The sequence below is a fragment of the Anneissia japonica genome, unplaced genomic scaffold (genome assembly GCF_011630105.1).
Source record: "Anneissia japonica isolate Jap-2015-1 unplaced genomic scaffold, ASM1163010v1 scaffold287756_len632865_cov181, whole genome shotgun sequence".
Taxonomy (NCBI): Eukaryota; Metazoa; Echinodermata; class Crinoidea; order Comatulida; family Comatulidae; genus Anneissia; species Anneissia japonica.
The window spans coordinates 15281-39181 of record NW_022693589.1 but is presented as its reverse complement, the minus strand read 5'-3'; the positions used below and the strand labels follow the sequence as shown (position 1 = coordinate 39181).

Genomic DNA, 23901 nt, shown 5'->3' with positions numbered 1-23901 from the left:
TTTTTTTGGTGTGTCTGGTTTCCGTAAGCCTTACTTTTTGATTCTACGCAAGTTGCTCTATGTACACCTCCTGGTGACTGCTACCAGTTTCTTGAGTGATGGCGCAAGAATTGATTTGGCCGAACTTCATATAGCAGTTTCAAACTTGCTAAAGGTACAGGTATTTGGTTAATTAACTTTCATTTCTTACATAAATATCAGTGGCGGATCCAGGAGTTTGAAATAGCAGGGTCAAAGGAGGGACTTTACAAGTGGAGTGTTACCATCGCAGTTCCACCAGGTTTAAGGCTGAGGTACAGCATTTTATTTGCTATGTCACCGTTATATGGCCAAAAGTGGCACTCTCAGACAAGTCTCATATAAAGAAAACGTGGAGCTTGCCACAGTTATAAAAAAGATAGAACCAAAACAATACACCTTTCAGGGAATGCACTATACAATGGTTCATACATCACAATATGCAGAGTTCCTCTCCGAAAAATAGCTCATCTGTGTTTTAGTAGGCCTACAAATGTAAGTGTTTAAATTATGGAACAGTTACTTTAATATTTACTTATTTATTCTACAGATTCAGGAGCTTCATCCTCATCTTCAAGATCAGCTGACAACTATCATGAAGTTAACACAACCCAACAAGATGGAGAAATAACAGAAAGAATGTTACACGTGGAATAACTGCATAAAACCCTTACTTACTTTCTATTGTGTTACAACAGGATTAATAACAGTCATTTAGAACTGTTTAATCGATAATAAACCAAGCACAATTTTATGTAAACTTACTGCGAGCTTTCGTCGATGCTATCAACATGACTCAATTAGCAAACCATATGAGACTATTTGATTATTTATGAAGGAATCATTATAATGCCAAATTCAAAAAGAGTGTATTAATGAAGCTATCAGCACCTAGACAGTTGATATTAAAGACTGATATGATATACAGTGCCTGCCAATGCAGTTCTGTTGTACTCCCAGTCACACACAGTGTCAACAGTCATTGTCTGAAACGATTCCATGAAAAAAACATCGCAACTACTGTAGGAACGTGCAACAAATCGTTTTTAATACCTTAGTTTGTACCTTGTAGCTGTTGCTTCCAAAACATCCACCAGGGATTATAACTGGAAGTTTGACGAGAGTGAAGCATTGTTTAATGTAATTTAAGGTTTTAATGTAAATTATTACTTAGTTGATGATCACTAAGCAGTAATCAGCAGAAGGTGTCACATCATCAATCGCTCACATAGGGCACAGATGGATTTGGTTGTACAACCCCCATACAACGCAGTGCATGCTTACAAAGAACTTAACTAGCAGAAGAATGAGTTCTTCCGGGTATTTGCATTAAAATTGATGGAACATCCGCCTTCCCGCAAGCGGGGTAAAGTTTGACCATTTGACAAAGTGGAGAAACTACAGGAAACAAACAGACCTGAACGGCGCCTTTATTATTGATATATAGCGCCACCGCGCGGACGGGGTAGAATTGCTCTCCGTTCTCCCACAATGCATTTCGACTGAATGTTCCAATGTGAAGCTGCTCTATCTTCTGCTATTTGTTATCTTTGATGCCCAGCTTTTAAGACAACAGATTTGAAGCCTAAAATTATTGTTAATATTAATAATAATATATTATATTATTAATTTTAGTTTATTATGCACAGCAGACAATCTTCTACGTAAAGAAGAGATTTCTTTATGTTTATTCAAAAAACGTAAATAATTGAGATTTAAAGTAAATGTATAATAAATTAATCATTCCTGGTTGAATAACCAGAAGGTTTGTGCTGGGGACCTCCGGCAGCCGGGGTGCAATGTGACATTGATAATAATATGACATGGTATATTATGATATATATGAAATAACTTTTGAAGGTTCACATTTGAAAACTATTAAAAAAATGTATTTAGCTAATCTTGGATTATATTTGTATTATATGTATGTATTTGATTTCATCTTGGTAATTTTACCGTAGCATAATTCAGTGGTGGATAACGTGTGTGAGATACATGCTGCTCGACAGTAATTTTTTTGCGGCCCAGCAAAATAAATTTAACCATGTGTGCTTCCTGCCTACTATCTAATAAAAACCCACTCATTTGTAGAAATATTAGAAACGAGTATAAAGGTAGTTTGAAAGCAGTGAATGGAAGGTTTTTACTAGACTTGCCACAAGTCTCTAGTTTATTAATTTTTCCTAGTATTAGCACATTTCGGAAAGCGCCACCAGCGTCAGTTTATGTTGAGAAACTTTCAGAAAAAGTATACTATGGAACGCCATGCAAATAGGTAATATGGAACGCCATTGGTGCCAAAATCGATTTATTCTTAAGCATTTTAACTAATTAAGACAAAGATTAGGGACTGGAACCCAGTCTAGGTTTTTACAAGCACACTGGAAATTAAATTTTTGTTACCATAAATGTCTCCCAGCATTTCATCAAAATTTAACTTCAGTCCACTGACCTATTTTTGTGCCCACTTCTGGCCTATAGGTAATTAATTCAAGGGCTTAATTTTGCTTATCTACACAAGCATTCATTCATTCAATCATTCTTTATTAACATTTTTTAAGCCATGAATATTGATGAGTTCTCTGAATCCCCAATTTTACTTTGTCAAATTATATTCAGTATTTTTGGCAATTTTTTTTTTCAAATTAATTGAAGATGTTTAGGCAGGGACAACACTAGCAAGTGGTCTAGGGAAGGACCCCCGTCGGGGATACATGAACGTTGTTAGAGTTTATTTATTTATTTATTTGTTCATAATTAATTGCACTAAGATCAATTAAGAATATGATTAAAAATTGAATTATTAATATTTAATTGTTATTGCAATTAAGTCATGAGCAAACGTAACAAGTTTCAAAATGAATTAACTTATCAAATGATTGTTATTGCAAATGTTATTTTGAACGTTATTAGAATTAGAATATATAATTTATTTATTTATTTATTCATAATTAATTGCACTAAGATCAATTAAGAATATGATTAAAAATTGACTTATTAATATTTAAAGTAAATAAGTAAAGCACGGGTGCCCGTCCTCCTAAATTTTTAAAACTTTTTAAAAAAGATGGAGAAAACAGAAAATCTCATTAAAATTTAAATCTAGGAGTGCCATTTCCAGCTTTTTAGATGTTCCATAATCATAATCCCTGGGCCCCCTCTAATTCAGCTTCCTGGGAATACCATATCAAGAATACCCCTCACATGGTGAGTAATTCATTGTGATTGTTAAAGTAATTGCGGCTTTTTATTCGGAAAATACAACTCTGATCATAGTCATATTACAGTGATGCCTGTAAAATAATACAATTCACCAAACTTCGCCAAATATTCGTAGACTTCAGAGGCCTTTCAGGCCCGTAGCCAGGTTCTTCCAAGATGGGGGGTGGGGGGTGGTTTCTGGGAGTAAGGTCCACAGTCAATGCCCCGGTGGGGTTGGCGAAACCCCCAAAGCAAGAGGATTTTTGTGCTTTATGGGTCTAAATAATGCTATAAAAGCAGATAAGTTTGAAAATGCCTGTCTCTGGGTGGGTCTGCAGTGCATTAGTTGGGTTGGAGGACTTATTTGGGAAATTTAAAGAGGGAGTTTCTCCAGAAAAAAGGGGGTTTGCTAGAAAAGGGGGGTTCTCCCGAACCATAAAACCCCCCTGGATACGGGGCTGCCTTCGTCCCCACCGGGGGCCTTGGCGGTCACTGAGAACCAGCCTAGATGCTCGTTTCTCGCATACTGGATTTATGAAATGTCCCACCCCACTTTCAAAAAGGTTTCCGCCTTTTGGACTTTTTGACATCCTGACTGAAAAATCCATGTCACTGAAAGTGGTCGCGGTCGTTTACGGGAGGTGGTGGTAGACGAGATTTAAATGCACTGATTAGATAGGGAGAACAAACTGGATCGAGAGTGTACGTTTACGGGAGGTGATCGCACAGGGAGGTTAAATTGTATACAATACAAAACAATTAATTTACACTCATCCTTGATAATACAGAGTAACACTGTAATAAATTACAGTGTTTTCATTTGCTGCCTTGATACAGGTATCCAGTGAGTTACTATGATTATAACTTAATGATATTAAAGTTTATTTCAACTTTAATTATTGCTGTCACACAACACATTCAGCTGACAACATTCGAGTTTTTTGACATGGCGTTCCCATCGGATATAACACAAGTGTTACTCAATTACTCTGTAAATCAAATTAAAATGAGGGTGGCTTACATTTAATAGGCCTATATAGTATTTTTTCACATTACCAATCATTTATACTATAATTGGGTATTTTAGAATTGCGATTAATTTGAAGGATATCGTGGTTACCTGAACCTCCTTTGAATGCGCCCCTGAATCACGCAGATACAGACATCAATCATTATTTTAGTACCTTCTTGGCGTCGGCTTAGAATGTTCTCAGCTTTGATTGTCTCTTCATCTTTAGGTTAAACTCAAAAACGCAGTTTTTTCCAATGAAATGCGTAATTTTTGACAACTTGTAACAGCACACCAGGATCGGTTTCATACAACGAAGAAGGCGTTGTCTAATGAACCTACGACTCATTAGGCCCTATTCAACAACTGCATTGGTAAGGATGATACAAATAATTATAAGTGTAAGATGCCTTACACGTTTTGTTTTTTGAGAATAAATTATATAATCAGCTTTTTGTGTTTCAATGTTTTTTTTATGTTTTTTTTTATGAAATGTTTCACCGTTTGTTATTTTCTTTCCTTGGATCTGTGGAGGACCAGGGATTTTATCCCTGAGCAGTCCCCCAGGATAAACAATAAAGTAAATAAATAAATAATAAAATAATTATAATTATAAATAAGTGTAATATTTTTGAATTTTATGTTGCATACAAAAGTCTCTCAAAGATAGGAGAATGACAAGACAGATATGAGGGTGCGGAAAATATCAAAGAAAACAGTCAACTCGATACTACGCAAGATGTTTGAAACAGTGACCCTTTTTTCTGGACCCATCCTGCAAATTCTGGATCATCCGCCCCTGGTAGCTTAATACGTGCGCACGTGATATAATACTGCAAGCCTACGTACGTGGTAATATTGTGTACGTACGTGATAATAATACATGGCCCTACTAATATTTTTTCTTTTAATTTTTATCATGTCCCCTCTCTGGGTCTTCGTACAAGTCTACTGTTGATTGAAAGATAAAAACTGGACCGTTAAACGCAATATACACGCACACGTGTAGTTAGCCCCTTTGTTTTATTTACACGGAGCAATGAGAGGGTTAAAAACAAAACAGAGCAAAAGCAATAAAGAAAATCATGTATTTGTGTGTATTAATTGCGGAAAGACCAACGGTGAACTATATCGGGAAATCCTGAAAGATGTAATCAAACTTAGCCACTGTGTAAGTAAAACAATGTAAAGTCACCAGTCAATGAGAACCGCCGTAGGCCTAGACGTAGGGTAGGCCAGGCCAACCAGGGGCGCAATTTGAAGCAAGTTGCTGCATGAACTAAACTGCGGTGAAGCTTGACTGGGAATCCCAGTTCCTACTTCCTTAATTGTAGCCTAGGCCTAGCCTAAATAATGGTCGATATGGGAAAAATGCAATAGGCCGCGCATTTCAAATGGACTTGATTATTTTATTCATTGAAATACACTATCTGGGGATTGTGTTTAGGCCCTATCTAGGCCTAGGTACACTATGTTAGGCTACAAAGTCAAAAAAGGAAGCTGTAGGAGGGCCTAGCCTAGGAGGACCTACTAACTACCTAGCCCTGAAATTCAAATTGGATATTTTTGTATATGGACTGGATTTACCAAGAAGTTGTTCTAGTGACTTTAACAACTCCCTGGATTTACTTACATAATTCCCAGGATTTACTTTATACCTTGATATTTATAAAGAATTTATTTCTATTTGAATCACTATCTATGGGGGTCTAAAGTAGGCATCAATCAATTAATCGGTTAATTACACTAAATAGTTCTAATAAGGTGAATTAATTTCCTGCTGGAGCCTAATTAAATAACCTGAGAATTTCCTTTATCTTGGTTTATTACTTCTTCCGATATGACTCGACATCCTCGACCAAACTCTTAAATAAAATTTTCAATCATGATTTTAATGACAGATTAAGAACGTTGTATATTTAATATACTGTAATTTCCTTTGTTTATAGGAATATTGCTCGAAAGTTGTTGATAAGTATGTCGAGTTTGACCCTGTTATTATCTTGCTTGATGCCCTGTTGTTCAAGGAGGCAGCATATCGCCACGTAATTTACAATGCCAGAGTAAAGGTTAGTCAACTGATGATGATGATGTCTTGGCTGGCGACATACATCATTGATTACATGAACAGAAACAGAAGTTAATTACATTATTAATTACATGAATATATACTGTATATTTATATCATTAGTTGGATGAGACTTTTTTTACACCTTGTTTAGCGAACCCACCACCTGCCAATAATGGTGATTTCAAATAAAAACAGTTTTATTTTTGGTCAATTAGCGCACACGCTGCCACAAAAAAAATGAAAATTTCAGAAAAAAATAAAAGTTTTTCTTTATTTTGATTATGCCTGCTGCTGCCTTAAAATCTCCAAAAATAAAATATGTATATTTCTTTCTAATTTAAATAAATTTAAAGCATTTTCATCCCAATACTACACTGTTTACATTCACCATGATCAAATAAATTAATTTTTATTTTCTCCTCCTCTGGATATATTTGGCAAAGCTATTTGCTATAAAATGAAAAAAACCAAAATTGTTATTTATACTGCAGTTGGTACGATGAAGCATGAAAATGTGAGCGTACGCTATCACATTAACATGTGAAGTTATTGTCTACTACTTTGATATTTTCTTTTATAGTGAATGATAATTCCAATGTATAATTTAACACTTCCCTTTAGTTTCAGCTCATTCTGTATTTTTGGCAGTTTGCCTGCAAAACAACACAAAATTTCTGAATCAGATCCGGGGGGTTGTTTGGCAAACTATCTATCGATTATGTTGAACAAGCTTACTGAAAATTGAACTATAATGAACGAATTCATGCAAATTTCTTTAATTCATCAATTTTAACTTAATATAATGAAATACAGTCTGCATGCAGAAGTGTGGTCAAGTAAAGGGGGAACAGTTTCCTATTACAGGGGTGGATTTAGAGTTGGCTAAGTAGGGATTAGCATCCCCACCCCTATCATTCTACCTAAAACTTTATCAACATGTATTTTTGATATGACTCTTAAATAATTGCTGTGTAAAGTTAAGGGAGCCATAATCCCAAGGTGGGTCTTAGGTAGGTGTTGATTCAAACCCTCAGAAATGTTTGGTAACCACAACCTGCAACAGAAAACCCAGGATCTACCCCTGTATTAGGTAAACCATATGGTCTACTATACTAATTTTTTTTTCACAGTTTCACTGGAAGCTTTGCATTATGTACCTGTTGTGTGATGCTTATATGAAGTGGGCTCATTCACAGACCGAAGTACAGCACAGTCCGAAGAGGTTCCTTCACTTCGCACTACGCTGGGATTTTTACGCCATGTTTCTCATGGCAGCTATAGGTAAACTGCTAATTTTATCAATTTTGGTACCTTTTTTCCATAGTCAAATATGAATACCAGTATATTAGTGTGTGGATCATCATGCTCACATTGCAACCTCCTCGGCTCCCTATAACAGACCAATTGATAAAATGATAATGAGAGTGTTTTGCTCCTATAGAACTAAATATTTTGGGTTTTTTTCCCATGAAAATTAAGGCCTTGGTGGGAACTTCTTCCACTATGTAGCAAAGACAAGCCAAACCAGTCGCTACTTGCAAAAATAGATTTTCAGTTATTAATACAGGGAGAAGCAATAAAATTAAAGTTATAAAATGGTAAAAGAATCATTTAAATGCGACATTTTGTTATGATGTTACAGTCATTTAAAAATAGAGCTTTTTAAAAAACAGTACTAGAAATCAGCCTTCAAAGTTTTTGATTTTGGCCATTTCTCAGGTCTATCATCAAGTTGTTAAAGAATGCTGCTTTAACTTAAAAAATGTGGGGAAAAAAAAATAACATGCAATAAAACAGATTTCGAAAATGACACTCCAATTTGTTTTGCCCATTATATCTGAAACACAGTTTGCAAGGAGTGACTGGCTTTGCTTGTATTAACCACATATGTTGCATCCAAAAGAAACAACAGTAAACCTTAAACAAACATACAGTACAGGTAGACATAACAGAGCAATTAGGCCTAGTGCTTGTAAGAAAGATGGGGCCATTGCGGCCTGGTTTCCAGGCTGATGGGTACCGGGAGCACCATTCATACACAACATGTATTGTGTTGTCAATATTTTTTTTTGTAGACATATTTTAAAAATTACTACCAGATACCCATTCACCCATTCAGAATGTGCCCGCAAATATCTATTGGTGCAAAGGTGCTGATATGGATGATTAATCTTGAGGCAGAAAGGAGTTGAGATGACTGAAGAAAGAATTCTGTACGAGGGCGCCATTCCTTACTCATGCCCTTGATGCATGTTAGACACTTGCACTGTCCTTGCACAACATATGGTATTCCTCACTCAGCATGACACAGAAGCGGTACAACATTGAATTCTGTCGATTTAATTCTGGGAAACGTTATTGGCGGGAATGCCACATAAGCAGCAACAGAACAGCTGGGAGACAGTTAATGTGAATCATCGGTATTGTAATCATGACGTGAAGGATTTTTTAAAAGTAATTGATGTAATCAGGGGTGTGCTGTACAACCTTGTTTCAGCCTTGTGCTTACAAGCTTGGCATGCATTGATGCGGGGCTATATAGTGAAGTTTTGAGGTTGTAGCACATATTTCTTGTTAATCCTAATTTGTAGAAGCGTTGTGGCGCTACTGCGAGGCCAAAAGTTAATTGCAAGCTGGGGTGTGTTTGTCCAGAACATTGAACACTTAAAAAAACGATCAAATTTATTTTCTATTATTCAATGCCATAGTTTTTTTTAAAAATTTCTTGTACCTTTTTTGCTTAAGCCTCTTATCACTTTTTTAGGGGGCCCCAGGTCGACTGCCCCCACCCCTTGAATCTCCCACTGATCTCAGTACACAGATTTGTTTTGTCATAGGGAAATAGATGTTTCTGATTATGGTCTTTACCCCATAATTTTAAAATAATTTTCATAAGAAAATTCTCCGAATACTGTGCTGCTATTTCACTATTTTTGAAGTTTTGAAACAATTAAAATCTATTGAGTCTATATATCAGCTGAGCATGCCCAAATAGTCTCAACAAAAAAAAATAGTGATGAATGAAAGGTAATTTTAACAAAAAGTAATTAATTACAAAATAGAGGAGAGACCAATGAATTGAGAGCATTTTCTTAAGTATATTGATTACAATTTTGGAAAGGTATGTTGCTACTTACATAATAATATATGAAACAAAAATTTATTTTCAAATTTGCCATTTAGTTTCAGAGATCCCATAATTGGTCCACCTGGCTGAAATTTCGGAAACATTTCTGGGGAATGTTCATGGATAAGTGAATCCATCCAGGTTTTCCTTTTCATTTCATATGAAAATCTACCAAACTCTACAGTACTTGGTTATAAGCTAGGCATAAAGTAGTATTTTGGCTTGTATCCTACAGTAATGCACCATGTCCTTGAGATGTTCAATTAGGCCAAATGAGTCGAAAAGTGCTGGAGTTCGTGTTCACATTTTGGTGTGCTGACAGAAAGTTTAAAACTTGACTTTCAGGTTAATAAAGATAATTATTTCTTTCCTGTTTGTTTCCCCCGAATTCTAACTTCTTTTTAATGGACATAACGGTGAACAATTGGATATAAGGTTGAACGTTTTTAACGCTACTGGCCAAACAAAGATACACAGCTGCTCAAAAATGTACTGTAACACGATGGCTTTCCTTCTGAAAATTATCTATAGACACCATATGGTATCTTTTTTTTTTTCCTATGACCACTCCCTTTGAACAAAAATTTGGGCTGATTTTGGGATGTGGGCTTACCCTGTATATCCAGAGCATTTCCTTTTTAATCAAAAATTTAATGCAATTTTCCAGCACTGCATGCCTAATTATTGGATATATTTTGTAGTGTATTTTTGAAAATCAGCTCAGTTACTCATTCAAATCCTACCCTGGGCTCTTGCCCAAGGAAATGCTGGTAAATAAAATTGGGCGTAAAGTAGTTGTGGGCTTATACTCAAGGTGGGGCAGGTATCACTGCATTTACCTCCTTCTTCCTTCAATGGATACCATAAATGTTTTTTTTCTCTACATATCCACGTACATTTTACTTGATCGCTCACTTTGTTCTTCATCGGAATCTTTGCAGAAGTCTTCCGGATATTGTCACAGTTGTCTCCACAAAAAAAAAACAGCAATCGCAAAATTACACATCTCCAGAATGTTTGCATATTTTTACTTCTGTATTATTAATTGTCTTCTTAATTTTTGGGTTTCCTTGAAATACTGTACATTTTCTCTCTATGTATTTTCAGAGTTAATGATGTTCTTATTTAGTTTGATGGGATCTGTCAGCTGTCGGTTATGGATGAGGAATGAGAAGATGCAGAAAAAAGAGTAAACAATAAACTATTTTTTATGTATATTTTCCCACTACAAGAGCCTCTAATACTAGTTTATGGCATAAAGGTTCGAGAATAACGCATAGCTTGCAGTATCATTTTGCTGAATTGCATATGGGTGTAGTCTCTGACTACCAAGCCTCTATCAACAGGCGCTTATACTACAGTATTCTTTATGTTCCCATCATTCTTCTTCGAAGGGCGGAAATGGACCATAGCATCGGGGTAACCCCCTACTCTTCCGAACGATGCAGTACATTCTTTACAAATGCACACGAGCCAAGTGTTTATATGCTTGGCTGATTCTGTATCTGACCAGCAGGAGGGAGTGAGGTAGGGGGAGGGAAAGTGCATTGAACATTTCTTATATGTCCACTCATCCTGTATTATTTACATGTATTTTTATCCACTTGCAGTTATATCTGTCTTCACAAAGCGTTACTACTCTCTTGTTTTGGTAAACTTCTTGTTATTCCGGCTGTCATATGGGGTCAAGTGGATAGCCTAGCCTGTCTCTGGATGACCCGGCTATTTATGCTGATGTCTTGCACTCAGTCGGTACGAGGTTAGTATACAGCTCCCGCTGATGAAACATTTCCCGTTCAGTGACAGATATACTTGATTTTCAACAAATTTTGGAATCCTGGACTATTTCATACTGTTGTTTACAAGTCTCACCACTGAGAGATATCATTATGACAAATAAGCTTAAATTGACTTCACTATTTCTGTTAAATTCCACCTACTAAAACTTAATGCACTTAAATTGATTTGACGAGTGACAGAGTCCATATTCAATTGAAAATATTTTAAAATTAAGTTGTGGGCTGCTTTTTTGCTTGAAGCTGTTGTATGTAATGCTATTGTTCTCGAAAATATTGATGGCCAGAACGAGAGTGCCTGCATTGTACTTGCAACAAATTGACATACTACAGCAGATTTTAGATACAGATTCTGTTGAAATTCCTGTTAAGTTCATTTCTTGAATGGTTAATACATAGATTTAGAGAATAGAAATTAAATTGGTCAAAATCAGTCAATATATCTTCCAACACCAGCGTACTGTAGCCAAAGGTTAAACTGAGTAATTATAGCTTAAGAATGTGGCAATATTGTATACTTTACTGGAAGCCATAATACTTTTACTAACTTTGGCAAAAGTAAGTCGATTCTAGTATTAAATGATCCACCATTTTGAAGCTTAAAATGTGGAGAATAAGAATATATTAAAAAGTCAATTTTCATTTTTTGGTCACTGATTTTTTGGGATGACAAGCCTCAACTCATCATCGTCAATATAGAAAAAAAAATAACAGATGTAAGTATTAAATAATAATGTTAAAAAGGATAGAAGGAAGTGATTACTTCATATCAGTTTATATATAGGCTTGTTTTTTTTAAATTAAAGGTTATGTGGGTAAGCTCTAATCCTACTTCCTGCTATATTTAACTCCATTATGGATTTTGTATATATTCTTTTTGCTGGAGTATACAATATTATACTGTGAAGTTAAATTTTTTTGCATTGAAAAAGAAAAAACAAACATAATTGATTATTAATTATTGTATTACTGAGTATTTGTCTGACCTATTGACTGTTAATTTCCTCGGCGATTAGCAAAATTCTTTAAATCAAGTTCTTTAAATCAAATTCCTAGTCATTAACCTGACAATGCCTAATATATTCCCTTTGTTTCTTCCTCAATCATTTCAGTGATATTAAAAAGTGGGTTTCCCGTTGCGCTGATGTTAGTTCTGCTTGGATTCTGCGTTGAAGCCCTAGTTGCTACGACTAGCCCCCTCTTACTACCGATCATCATAGCGGGAGGATGAAGGACGTACTGTAGATCTCGGCTCATCTAATAGTGTTCTGCTTCAGAACGTACAGTACTCTGAAACCAACAATACACCATTGATAGCGAGTGCTATATGACCAGGGGCACGAGGCCCGTGGGTGTGTGGATGCTCTGTGCCACCTTCAAGAAAATTTGGCATCCCCTCTTCATACTCATACACGCCATGATACAGTTTGATGTTACAGTGGCCCTATTTATTGTTTTATAGTAGTAATTGTGAAAAGAAGTCCCACTCTTTACTTTGCAAAAGTAGTTTCAAGAAGCCCATCTTGCAAAACAGCTCATCCAAAGTTTGCTAAAAAAAAAAAGAAAAGAAGAAACCAAGCGCTTCAATTCGAGGTTTTACCGTAACATTTAAATATGGTGTAAGACTATGGTCGGCAACCTTTTACTTCTAATGAACCATAATTTTGTGCCCTAGCTTCCCACGACCCAAGATCTCGATTATCATAGAAGTGTCGTCCAAGATATAAAATATACTGTATGGCCAATGTAATACAGTGAAACCCCCTACTTTGGGACACCCCTATTCATGGGACACCACTAAGGAGAACATTTTTAGTGAAACGAGGGGAATTATATCTTTAAACTCTACTTCCACCCCTGTTAAGGGGACACCCCTATTAAACCGACGGGGACACTTTCTAGGTGTGCCAAATGGTAAAGTCAATACATATTCAACCCCTATTAAGGGGACACTTAATGTTTTCATTGTATCACAACTACAGTACTCTCAAAATAAATGATTTTTATCAATAAACTTCACATCAAACTATCATTGTCTTCCCTAAATCCGTTGTGGCCAAAATATTGTTTGAATTGGGCCCGTTATGTTTTTGATAATTTCAAATTCTATTTTTGTTGTGCTACACAAAGGGTAGCGCAAGAAAATTTGGTAACTTTAAGCAAAGAATACATATAAATCAGAATTTTATACCGAACAAGAGTGGCAGAATTTCAGAAAATGTTGTCCATAACATGTAAAGGGGGGTGCACAAAATTTTAAAGGGTGGATACATTTTTGGTACTACTTATGGTGTCGGACACGATGCAGCTTTACCTGTGTCCCACAATTTAAATTTCATTTATTCAATATATTTAATTTAATTTATTAATGCAAATAATTATGTACACTTGAATTATGAAAACAGTTAGGAAAAAAATGTAATTCTACTGGAGTAGAAAATCAATAGAATTTGTTGACAATGATGTTGCTTTGTTTACAGTCATTTGGTTGGGTGGGGAGTTGATTATTTGAGGAAAAAATTAAGGCGTTTATTTCAAGTGAGGCTCTAGAGGGGATGTTTATTCAAATAAATACAGTAACAGATTTATCTATGATAAACACTTTTCATGTAGAAGTTTTGAAGAATGAGACTATCTCACACCAGAAACCATCCCAGTACTTGTGAATCTGGATTTTGGGGGTTACAACAAAAAAGGTGACATAAAATTTCTTGATATTGAACATAGGTCTAAATAATAATGAATTTAGATTATGGATTCACCTACAGTAATAACAGGCACATTTCATTTTAGTTTTTATAATTAAAGTTTTCTGCTGAACACCATCTCAATATTTCTGTCTAATTTTTGGAACTAAACAAAATCAAAGGATGATGTGATAACAGCCTTCTTGCATCTTAGCATGACAGACACATTTTCACTGGAACAATATCATTTGGCAAACCTAGCTGCTACAACTCTCTATGTTTAAGAAACCGTTGGCTGAATCTGAAAAAAATCTGCCTACAAAAATAGCATCTATTACAGGGGTTTCGAAGTTGGAAGAAGTCATTTCCGGGAGAAATGCGGTGGTGGGTCGAAGAGTGGGAGCAGGGAGGGACTTTCGCAAATGGAGGGTGTCAACCACATCAGCCCACTATGGTTGGAGCTGAGGAAAATATGTATGATTGTGGCACGTTTAGATGGCTGGAAATGGCCCTCTCAGACATGAATTTGAATATCATTTTCATTTCTACCCCATTTTTTTCATAATTTTTAAATATTTAGGAGACCCGGCCGGCTTTCTTCCTCCCTGTACTGTACTACTGATCTGGTTAAAGATTTCCTAACACATTTAATTATATTTTGCTACACATATAGTGATACCCACCGGCACTGACTTCCTTAGAAAATTTATAATAAAGTTCAGTGAAAACATGCAAATATGAATTTGCGGAGATGGATTTTTTTCCCGGGAGATTCTTGCTTGCTTGCAGGAGTTTGGGAGACCGTCTTCATAGCTGTTGGAAGTATTTTGCAAGTGGTCCGGCCATTATAAGAGCAGGATAGAGGAGAGTTGTACCCATCTCAGCCCACCATGGTTGAGCTGAGGTGCGAAAATTTGAGGAAATAGTACCTCTAGATGCCAGATAATGATACTCTATAGTAAAATTCGTCATCACATCACCATTATAGTCAAAAGGAAGCACCAACAAATTTCTCAAACTTTTATCATCGATTTTCGTCAACCATAGAGATCATTAGTATGTGTGATGATACCATACAAAATAAGACTTAAAAACACCGTCTTTGATGTATTTACTTTACTTTATCACTTCAAAGAAAAAATGTGAGTCCACACTTATCTCAGCCCTACCATGTTTGGGGCTGAGGTGTGAAAATTGTGGGAAATAAATAGTACCTCTAGATGGCTGGAAATGATACTTTTATATAGTAAAATTCGTTATCATCACATCACCATTATAGTAAAAATGAAGCGCCAATAAATTTCTCCTGATCTTTTATCATCGATTTTCCGCAACCATAGATATCTAATTAATATGCGTGATGTACCATAGAAAATAAAACTTAAAAACATTGTTTTTAATGTATTTTACTTTACTTCAAAGTCCACACCCACCTCACCCCCATCATGGTTTAGGAATAATATCTCAAGATGGCCGGAATATCACTCTTATAGGTCTATAGTAAAATTCATCATCATCACATCACCATGATCTTTTATCTGCAATTTTCGGCAAAGATCTAATTAATTTCTGTATTGTACCATAGAAAATAAAACTTAATTGTCTTTGATGTATTTACTTTAATTTACCTACTTCGTGTGCCGAAAACCAAAATTATACTTTTTCTCATACTTCCTAAATTAAAATAAAGGCACGCACACTCGAGTCGTGTATTACAGATAATTCAGATGTTAGTGGGCAGAGACACAGGAATCTTGTACAGTACTCTACTTTGGCTGTACAACGCTCTTTTCGTTAAAACCTGGATCTTTCAGGCATCTTCTTTACTTATGAAATTACATTGTGGTCGAAAAGTGAGTGGGACCAAAACCCCCTTAAAAAATAAGGGGTCCCCCTTCTTCCTATTATCTGCGCCCATACACTGGTAACCAGTACAGCCACTACCCGGGCCCCTTCAAGGGGCGGACACAACAACACCATGGTTGCCGGAAATTAGCACATGCATACTTTACAAAAATGAATGTCCCTCACTTTAGAAGGGTGATAAATTTAGATTGCAAGTAATTAGGGCCGGCTTGTGACGCATAACAGCCTATACTGATTCTATCGGAGTCGGGTTTTTTTTAAAGTCGATTTTTATCCCACGATCATCAACATCATAATAATTATCGACATCATCATCATCATCATCGCCATCATCATCATCAATATCATCATCATCAATATCAACATAACCACTGCCATTATTATTATTATTATTATTATCATCATCATCATCACCCTCATCATCGTCATAAGGGAATGGCGCATTAGAAAAAGAATGATCAATTGTTTTTTATACACTGCAGGTGCCGTTTTACATATAAACATTACTCAATGGACTACGAAGGAGACTTTACAATTACAGTAATAACAAATGTAAGTACAGTATTGAACATTTTGCATCGTTAATTCATAAGTTAAATAGGGTATCCTGTCATCATTCTATGGTTATTATTTTGACTACGTTTGATAGGCAGCCGCTGCCCGCATTGAAGGCATTGACAATTTCCTCGATAGAAGTATGCACTGACATGCTGCATTCTATTCAACAACATATAATACATTCCAAGTGACTCGCTAAAACCGCCGAAGACCTAAAACTGGCTAAAAAACGTTATTTAGGCGTACAGTAATTACAGCTTGGGGCTTGTTAACTTCCGTTCGTTGTTTACATTCGTATCTGTTTGTTTTTTTTTTCATTGACAATAATGTATGCAATTTATTACCAAGAGCCTATAATTATCTTTTAATCCTGAATAATCGAAATTTGTTATAGCCCGACAAAAATATTTTCTATATAATTTTTAAAGGACAGCGAAAGTGATCAGCGTAGGCCCAAATGACACCATCTTTATCAATATTAATATTTATTAATATCTTCATGTATGTGTACATGATTTCGATATCAAATAAAGCTACTACTGTAGTCACTGATCCAGAAATTTGAAATAGACTTTCACATGTGGATTTATGATTATGTTACCTCAGTGGTCCATGCTCTTGATGGCAGGAAACGACTTAAATATTAATAAAATTTTCATTTTTTCCCCTCGAATATACAGAACAGGGAGCATTTTATATAGGACTGTAATAATAATAATAATAATAATAATAATAATAATAATAATAATAATAATAATAATAATAATAATAATAGGCATAATACTAATACTAAAGATAATAATAATAATTATTATTATTATTATTAATAAGCATAAGAATGATAATACTAATAATGACAATTTATAAAGTACCGGTATCCGTTTAAGAGGAAACCCCCTCGGCGCCCCTCCAAAAGAAAGTCGAAATATGAAATACTTTACATTTACAATACATCTGAAATACATCAGATACATTTTAAAAACCAGACATGAGCCGTACATGGCTGAGCGTCTCTCTCTCTCTCTCTCTCCCTCCCTCTCTCTCTTTCTCACACTCTCTCTATGTGGCCATGTGTGCACGAATATTTATGTATTTATTTAGTATTTGTTTGTTGGTCTGTCTGGCTGTCTGTCTGTCTGTTTGTTTGTGTGTTTGTTTGGTTGGTTGTTTATTTTTATTTATTTGTTTGTTTGTTTATTTATTTCCAGTTCGACATATAGATGAATAATATGCAATAGATGAAATTACTTGGAGAGTGCCTAGAGCAAGACATAGGAATAAATAATTAAATAACCTCAGCCTGTCCTTATAATAATAATAATACACATTTTTAAAGCGCATATTAAAGCAAACAAAAACTGGCTTGTCTGGAAGATTATATACTCCGCATAAGTTGGTACGTTGGGGCCGGATTTGTCAAACTAGAAATCGGCTGAAAATTTGTTTTGCTTAAGTCAAATTTATCAATATTGCTTAGCTCATGCTTAAAATTAAAAAGTCGACTTTTCGCATGCGCCACCTAAGACAATTACGCTAAGAGAAGTTGATAAATCAACTTAAGATATTTGCTTTAGGGACATCTTATTTTTTTTACTTGAGCTAAGCTGAGATTGATAAATCCTGGGTCTGGGCCCCAGAAGCATATGTTGCTGTAAACTAAACATTATTTTTAACTTTAAACGCAACTAGTCTTGATCATGTAGTCCGAGTTACCATAAACTATCATCAACTCCCTCATCCGACTCCACAACATTAATTTGCCGATCCAAACACATATATTTTGATAGCCGATACAATTGTGGTCAAAATCACATGTGCGATCCTGTACCGTAGATTTTCTCCACATGAACCTCACCCCAGGGATTTTATTCCGGGACCCTGAACAAGGCTCTAGGCATCCCCTTGTCTTAGACCCCGATCAGAATTTTTGGACCCCCTATTGACATTTTTTCCCCCATTTTTCCTGATTTTAAGAACATTGAGTTTATGTATAATGGTATAAATAAGAATATAGCACTAGTATAATTTAACTGTCTGTTAATTGACAGGAAAATAATTTTATCATTCATATATTTAATTTTAAGTTTGTAACTTACTTAAATATAATTATTCAGTTATGGAATTAAATTTTTATCTGTCAGCTCAAGACAGACAGTGTATATTTAAATTGAACCTCATTGGAAATGGGCTGGACTCCGGCCTAATGGGCGTTCCTGATGCTCATTACGGTAATTTTTACTTTTCTTGATCTCAATCCATTTTATATCTTGCTTATGCATCTAATAAATTCAATCAAACAAACAAAAAATATGATATCATGAAAATGTTTGAAGATTATAGTTATAGTATTATGTTTATTGTTTAAATATACTGTATTTATGAATCTATATATTAATTTCTATCCAATAGTACACTTTTTATAAATTTTATTTACCCATGACAGTCGGAATGCTAACATAATTTGATTGCGCTATTGCGATCTACTAGCCCTACCCAATGCCATGTGTTATAATCCTCACATCATTCTGTGGTGTGATGATACTATAAATAATTAATATTTAATATGATAATGCTGATATGATAAGAATTGTCCCTTGCGATAAGTGAATACGATAATGTTCAGGTTGGGGTGCTATCCCGGTGGGGAGAGGGGTGGCGGCCGGCCTGCCCCCTCCCACCCCCCTAAATCTTTTAAAATGGTAAAAAAAATGGGGGAAAAAAGAAAATTTCATTCAAATTTAAAATCTGAGAGTACCATTCCTGGCCATCTAGAGGTGCCATAATCGAAAAGTTTCTTACCTCAGCCCCAACCATGATGAGGCTGAGGTGGTTGGAACCCTTCATCTGGCAAAGTCCCTCCCTGTGGGCCCCCTCTATTTCAAAACTACTGGCTCTGCCTCTGTTTTTATTTATATATTATGTTTTGATGATACTCTGTTATAATTCTTTATCTGTTTCCTAATCTTTTCTCAATTTTTTTTTTATTCCAGTGATGTAGATAAAGAAGCCACAACTATGTCCGGATTCAATCGTGAAAAAGGGCAACAGAACTTACCAATTAGGCCTATAGATAGCTAAAAATTGTGTCACTCATCAAGCTTCCTGCAAAAATTCTGTATATGAAATTAAAATATAGTGTAAATTTTATTTTTTAAATGTTTTCCTCTGCAATAATCTCAAAAATAATATGTAGTAATTCTTGTAGGCTTTATGTTTATTAATATTGTATTATTAGGCCTACTTATTAATGTTTAACTTATTAATAGAGAAAGTAATCCGTTTGCTGTAAAAAAAATATAGACATGTAAGATAATAAGATATAACATTTTGAGAATTAAAATCAGATTTATTGTTTTTTGCCGGATGTACATGATATAGGCCTACAATATATAAATATAAAATGTATATATATATTATATATCACAACTTGACTTCAATGCTTGAAAATAAATATCAAATGGAATTGTGCATTTCTTTTCATCTTTTTTATTGTCTATATTCACTGTAATAAATTAAATAGCTAACAAATATCCTTATTATAATAAGCTTATAAGCTTAAACCAAAAGTGAAGAATTGTTTCATCAATATGTGCTACTTTATTTATTAAACTAGCAATCCTTTCGAGGACGCCCTCAACAAAAACATAAAAACCGGAAATGACGTAGTTGCTAAGCAACAAGCTCATGCATAATCATGAATATTCAGTAACACCTGTTCTAATTAGACTAACAATAAAATCTTTTTGGTCGATTTTGTCAAAACTGAGCTAAAAGTTTTTATTGTTAGTCTAATGAGCACAGGTGTTACTGAATATTCATGATTATGCATGAGCTGTAGCCTAGCAACCGACGTCATTTCCTGTTTTTAAAAATTCGACAGCAGCTTGCTCTGAAAAGTTTCGTAATTTGTTTGTGTCAGGAATATATTTGGAAAGAGTGTTTATAACATATAGTAGCCTGTAATAGTGTTATATTCGAATCGAAGTGATTATAATATATTTAATCGATTATATACTGATTAATAATTATGAAATATATAATATTATTATTAATGCAATTACGAAAAAGGAAGTACACACAATGATGTATTATAAATTACACTACAGTTTACTTTATTTCTTACATACTCGGAAATGTTACATCAGAACTATATAAACGTAATATAAATAGAATATAAAGATTCTAGTTTAATATAATATAATATAATATAATACCGTATATAATGCTTGGGCTTAATTATATTTAAGTATGTAATATCGTTCGAGAATTACTCGTTTGTTGTATAAGAAACACAGTTGGCAAATTTAATTAATTCCGGCGATCCAGTGATATAAATCCTAATAAATATCCGCGTGCGATTATTTGTAGAATTAAGACCGCATAAATCCGGCTATTGATAGCATCTTGTGTTCCGGCAATTTAATACACATCATGTTCCGCTGACAATAATTGTACATCGACTTCGCACTTATTGATGGATCGGTAGATTTGACTTCAGACACTGAAATAAAAGAGATTGAACTAGTGAGAAATACATTCAAACTATTATTCATTTTGGAACCTGTGTTATGCCTGATAAAGTATAAATTTCATTAGATTAAAAACACTTTTTGGAAAATTTATTACATTCATACTTTCATGAGGTATAGGAATACAAATTCAGAAAACAAAATTGATTGTTTGATTGATTTAATACATTATGTAAAGTGTACGTGTTAATAAAGCGTCAAAAAGGTCGAAATTTTAAGACAGTCGAAAATGTACTGAATACATATTTTTTAATTTTTATGTAATAAAACTTAAAAAGCGAATATTAAATCTTAACATTTTAACCAATACTCTATCGGACCCCTGTATCGTCCTATAATAACAAAGCTGGGGTCCAACCTGCTTTTCCCCTTCACGGCATTTGGAGTTTTAGGTGAACCCTCCCCATTTGGTATGATCATGACATCTTATGTTCCTATCTGAGGTGATTATTATTATTATTATTATTATTATTATTATTATTATTATTATTATTATTATTATTATTATTATTATTATTATTATTATTATTTATATATATATATATACACGATAAAATAAGAAAGGCTACATAGGCAAATTATTTACCTGGTTCAATAGAGACTCGGGTCAGCTCCACAGCTCCAGCATGTAACAAGGTTTGTGTTCCGTCCTGGTGAACTTGGTATTCATGGTCACTTTGCAACAATTCGTGAAATGGAGTGTCGCCATACTGTAACACAACAAAAAATATAAAGTGTAATCAATGGCAGCTACCTCATATGCACACAAACTTTTTTATTTACTAAAAACATTAACAATGAATAACAATAACTGTCTCTTATACACATCTAGATGTGTATAAGAGACATCGATGGGAATACAAGCTGTCTCTTATACACATCTAGATGTGTATAAGAGACAGTAATATTACACTTCATTAAATTAATTAAAATGATTTAGATAGAAAAATTACAGAATGTATATACAATGATTTTGAGAACATTCATGACAATAAAATTATGAATTTATATAGCGATTGTTATCTGTATTTAAATGGCCGTAAAACGCATTTTACGACCCAAGGATCGTTTTTAAGTCACTATATAAATAATAAAATTTAATAAATTAATTAAAATCATTTCACTTAGCCTACTTTTAAAGATGGTTGAAAAGGTTGAAAAACATGTGCCTACTACTATGTCATTACACAACAACAAATCTTTAGCTCTGTTTTTACTGTTGTTTACATTTTCACTCAGATATTCCGGTTTAATGCCATTGTATGAAAATGACTCAAAACAATTTCAGAGCACAGTCTCCAGTCTAAACGCAGGCCTGAACAACAACACAACAATGGACACCATGAAGGCATACAGAGGCTTGTAAAACTACAGTATGGTACATTCTCTACTTACCTATATGTATATTTTCTTACTTAGAAGAAACACAATTTCAAAAATCAATATTCCAGAAGATGATTTTGCGACGACGTGTCTACAACACAGTTCCGGTAGTTCACATACACGCTTGCCTCTACCGTAATTTGGATATTATGAGACAGGTGCACAACCAACCAGGTATCTGAAGGAAAATTGCTGCCAAGGACTGCCTCTTGCCGAAACCCAGTATGCCGAATCCAGTTCACCGAAATCAGGACAACCCAGTTTGCCGAATCATTTGCCGTCACCATCGTACAAAAGTACAGCATACTGTGCTTTTTGAAAACATGATGGGTGGATCAGGAAGGAGCCATATTTACATTCCCCTATTTGTATCCGTGTAAACGCTCCGCTTTGAATAAACGCCCCTTCTAGAGCCTCATTTGGAATAAACGCCTCTTTCGAAAACACCCCGTGGCGTATAATTATTTTTTCCTGGAATAAACTCCCACTTTACCGTAAACAGATCTAATGGAAACATCATTCCCAACACTTTCTACTAATGCTTTAGGGCCTACTCCAGTAGAATTACATTTTAATTACATTGGAATTATGGGGCGATTGAGTATATAGGCTAACAGTACATATCCATTTTACACAAAAAAATAAATGCCTGCCTCGAATAAACACTTCCCTCGAATTAACTTACCCTCAAAAACCCTTCTTGACAATAAATGCTTAAGGGCGTTTATTCGACGAAATCGTCCAGGACCAAAAATGATAATTTGCCTATCCATATAACGTTATTTTGATTGTAAATTTCTAATATTGTAGTATAAAAAACCTCAAAAAACTCCCAACACGAACACAAGGAATTTTTTTTTAGATGCCGGGACGCTGACAGAGGCTCTAGTCAGCCCCTTGATTCGGGTGTATAATTGTAGATTATTATTATTTATTTCATTTAGGTATGCTTATAAGACATTTTATCTGACAGGCCTATTTAATTATTTTTCTTGCTGAAAGCTAAATTGTTAATCAAGTTTTATTTTACAGAATAAGACAAAACTATCATTAAACTACAATAAGCAGTTATTTATCATACGAATAAACAGAGATCGCATCGCACTTCGCATTGGAATCTCAATTTCGCAATTCTGGAATTTGCCTCTTTAACAATAAACTTGTAATAGATAGTTTCTTTTTTCCCGATAAATCATGTCTTTGAGAGTGGAAAAGAACAATTTCCAATTATGGATTAATAAATAGATATCCATGTCTATGCCCTTACTTTCCGCTTGCTCCACCAGTTCGTAAAGACGCAGTGTTCCATCACGAATGTTATGCTGTTTTTAATGTTTCACTGCTTTTGATTGACTTTCGGCAAACTGGGTTTCGGCAAAATGGAATTTCGACAATATGGTGTAGATCCGACGAAACCTCACCACCAGGCCCTCTCACAGCACTAATCGGACGTAATGCAGTTAAGGCGCCATAGATTAAATTCTAGATAATTATAAAGATCCAAATTTCTCGACAATTCATGCCAGGAAATTTCACATTGTGTCTCCAAAAATAGTGTTCGCTACGAAAATCTTCGATGGGAATACAAGTGGCGCCGACACTGATGTTTTCCCGACTCCAAATATAAACACCTGTTTTGAGGAAGTGCCCTTATAT

The 23901-nt window shown here is 34.8% G+C and overlaps 2 protein-coding genes and 2 long non-coding RNA genes across 4 annotated transcripts in view; 3 read left to right on the top strand and 1 right to left on the bottom strand.

Moving 5' to 3' along the window:
* Nucleotides 1-1918, top strand: part of LOC117100809 (thyroid adenoma-associated protein-like) — a 21411-nt gene extending 19493 nt beyond the window's left edge. Inside the window, exons 27-28 of the mRNA XM_033240623.1 lie at nt 1-154; nt 569-1918. The exon at nt 1-154 is cut by the window's left edge and continues 1 nt beyond it. Coding sequence (XP_033096514.1) covers nt 1-27 — 27 coding nt within the window. The 3' untranslated portion in view covers nt 28-154; nt 569-1918. The remainder of the gene's footprint in view (nt 155-568) is intronic.
* Nucleotides 1919-5242: 3324 nt separating this feature from the next.
* LOC117100808 (protein ARV1-like) lies at nt 5243-14047 on the top strand. The gene is made up of 6 exons (XM_033240622.1): nt 5243-5399; nt 6178-6297; nt 7430-7580; nt 10534-10615; nt 11037-11185; nt 12335-14047. Exons 1-6 carry the CDS (start codon nt 5268-5270, stop codon nt 12451-12453), a joined length of 753 nt encoding a protein of 250 aa, XP_033096513.1. The 5' UTR covers nt 5243-5267; the 3' UTR covers nt 12454-14047.
* Nucleotides 14048-16157: 2110 nt separating this feature from the next.
* LOC117100805 lies at nt 16158-19738 on the top strand. The gene is made up of 3 exons (XR_004444175.1): nt 16158-16327; nt 18475-18561; nt 19324-19738. It is a non-coding gene; the product is annotated as an uncharacterized LOC117100805 (long non-coding RNA).
* Nucleotides 19739-20467: 729 nt separating this feature from the next.
* On the bottom strand, nt 20468-22415 carry LOC117100845. Its single transcript, XR_004444178.1, has 3 exons — nt 22258-22415; nt 21449-21572; nt 20468-20834 (listed from the first exon to the last, which is right to left on the bottom strand). It is a non-coding gene; the product is annotated as an uncharacterized LOC117100845 (long non-coding RNA).
* Nucleotides 22416-23901: the final 1486 nt, after the last annotated feature.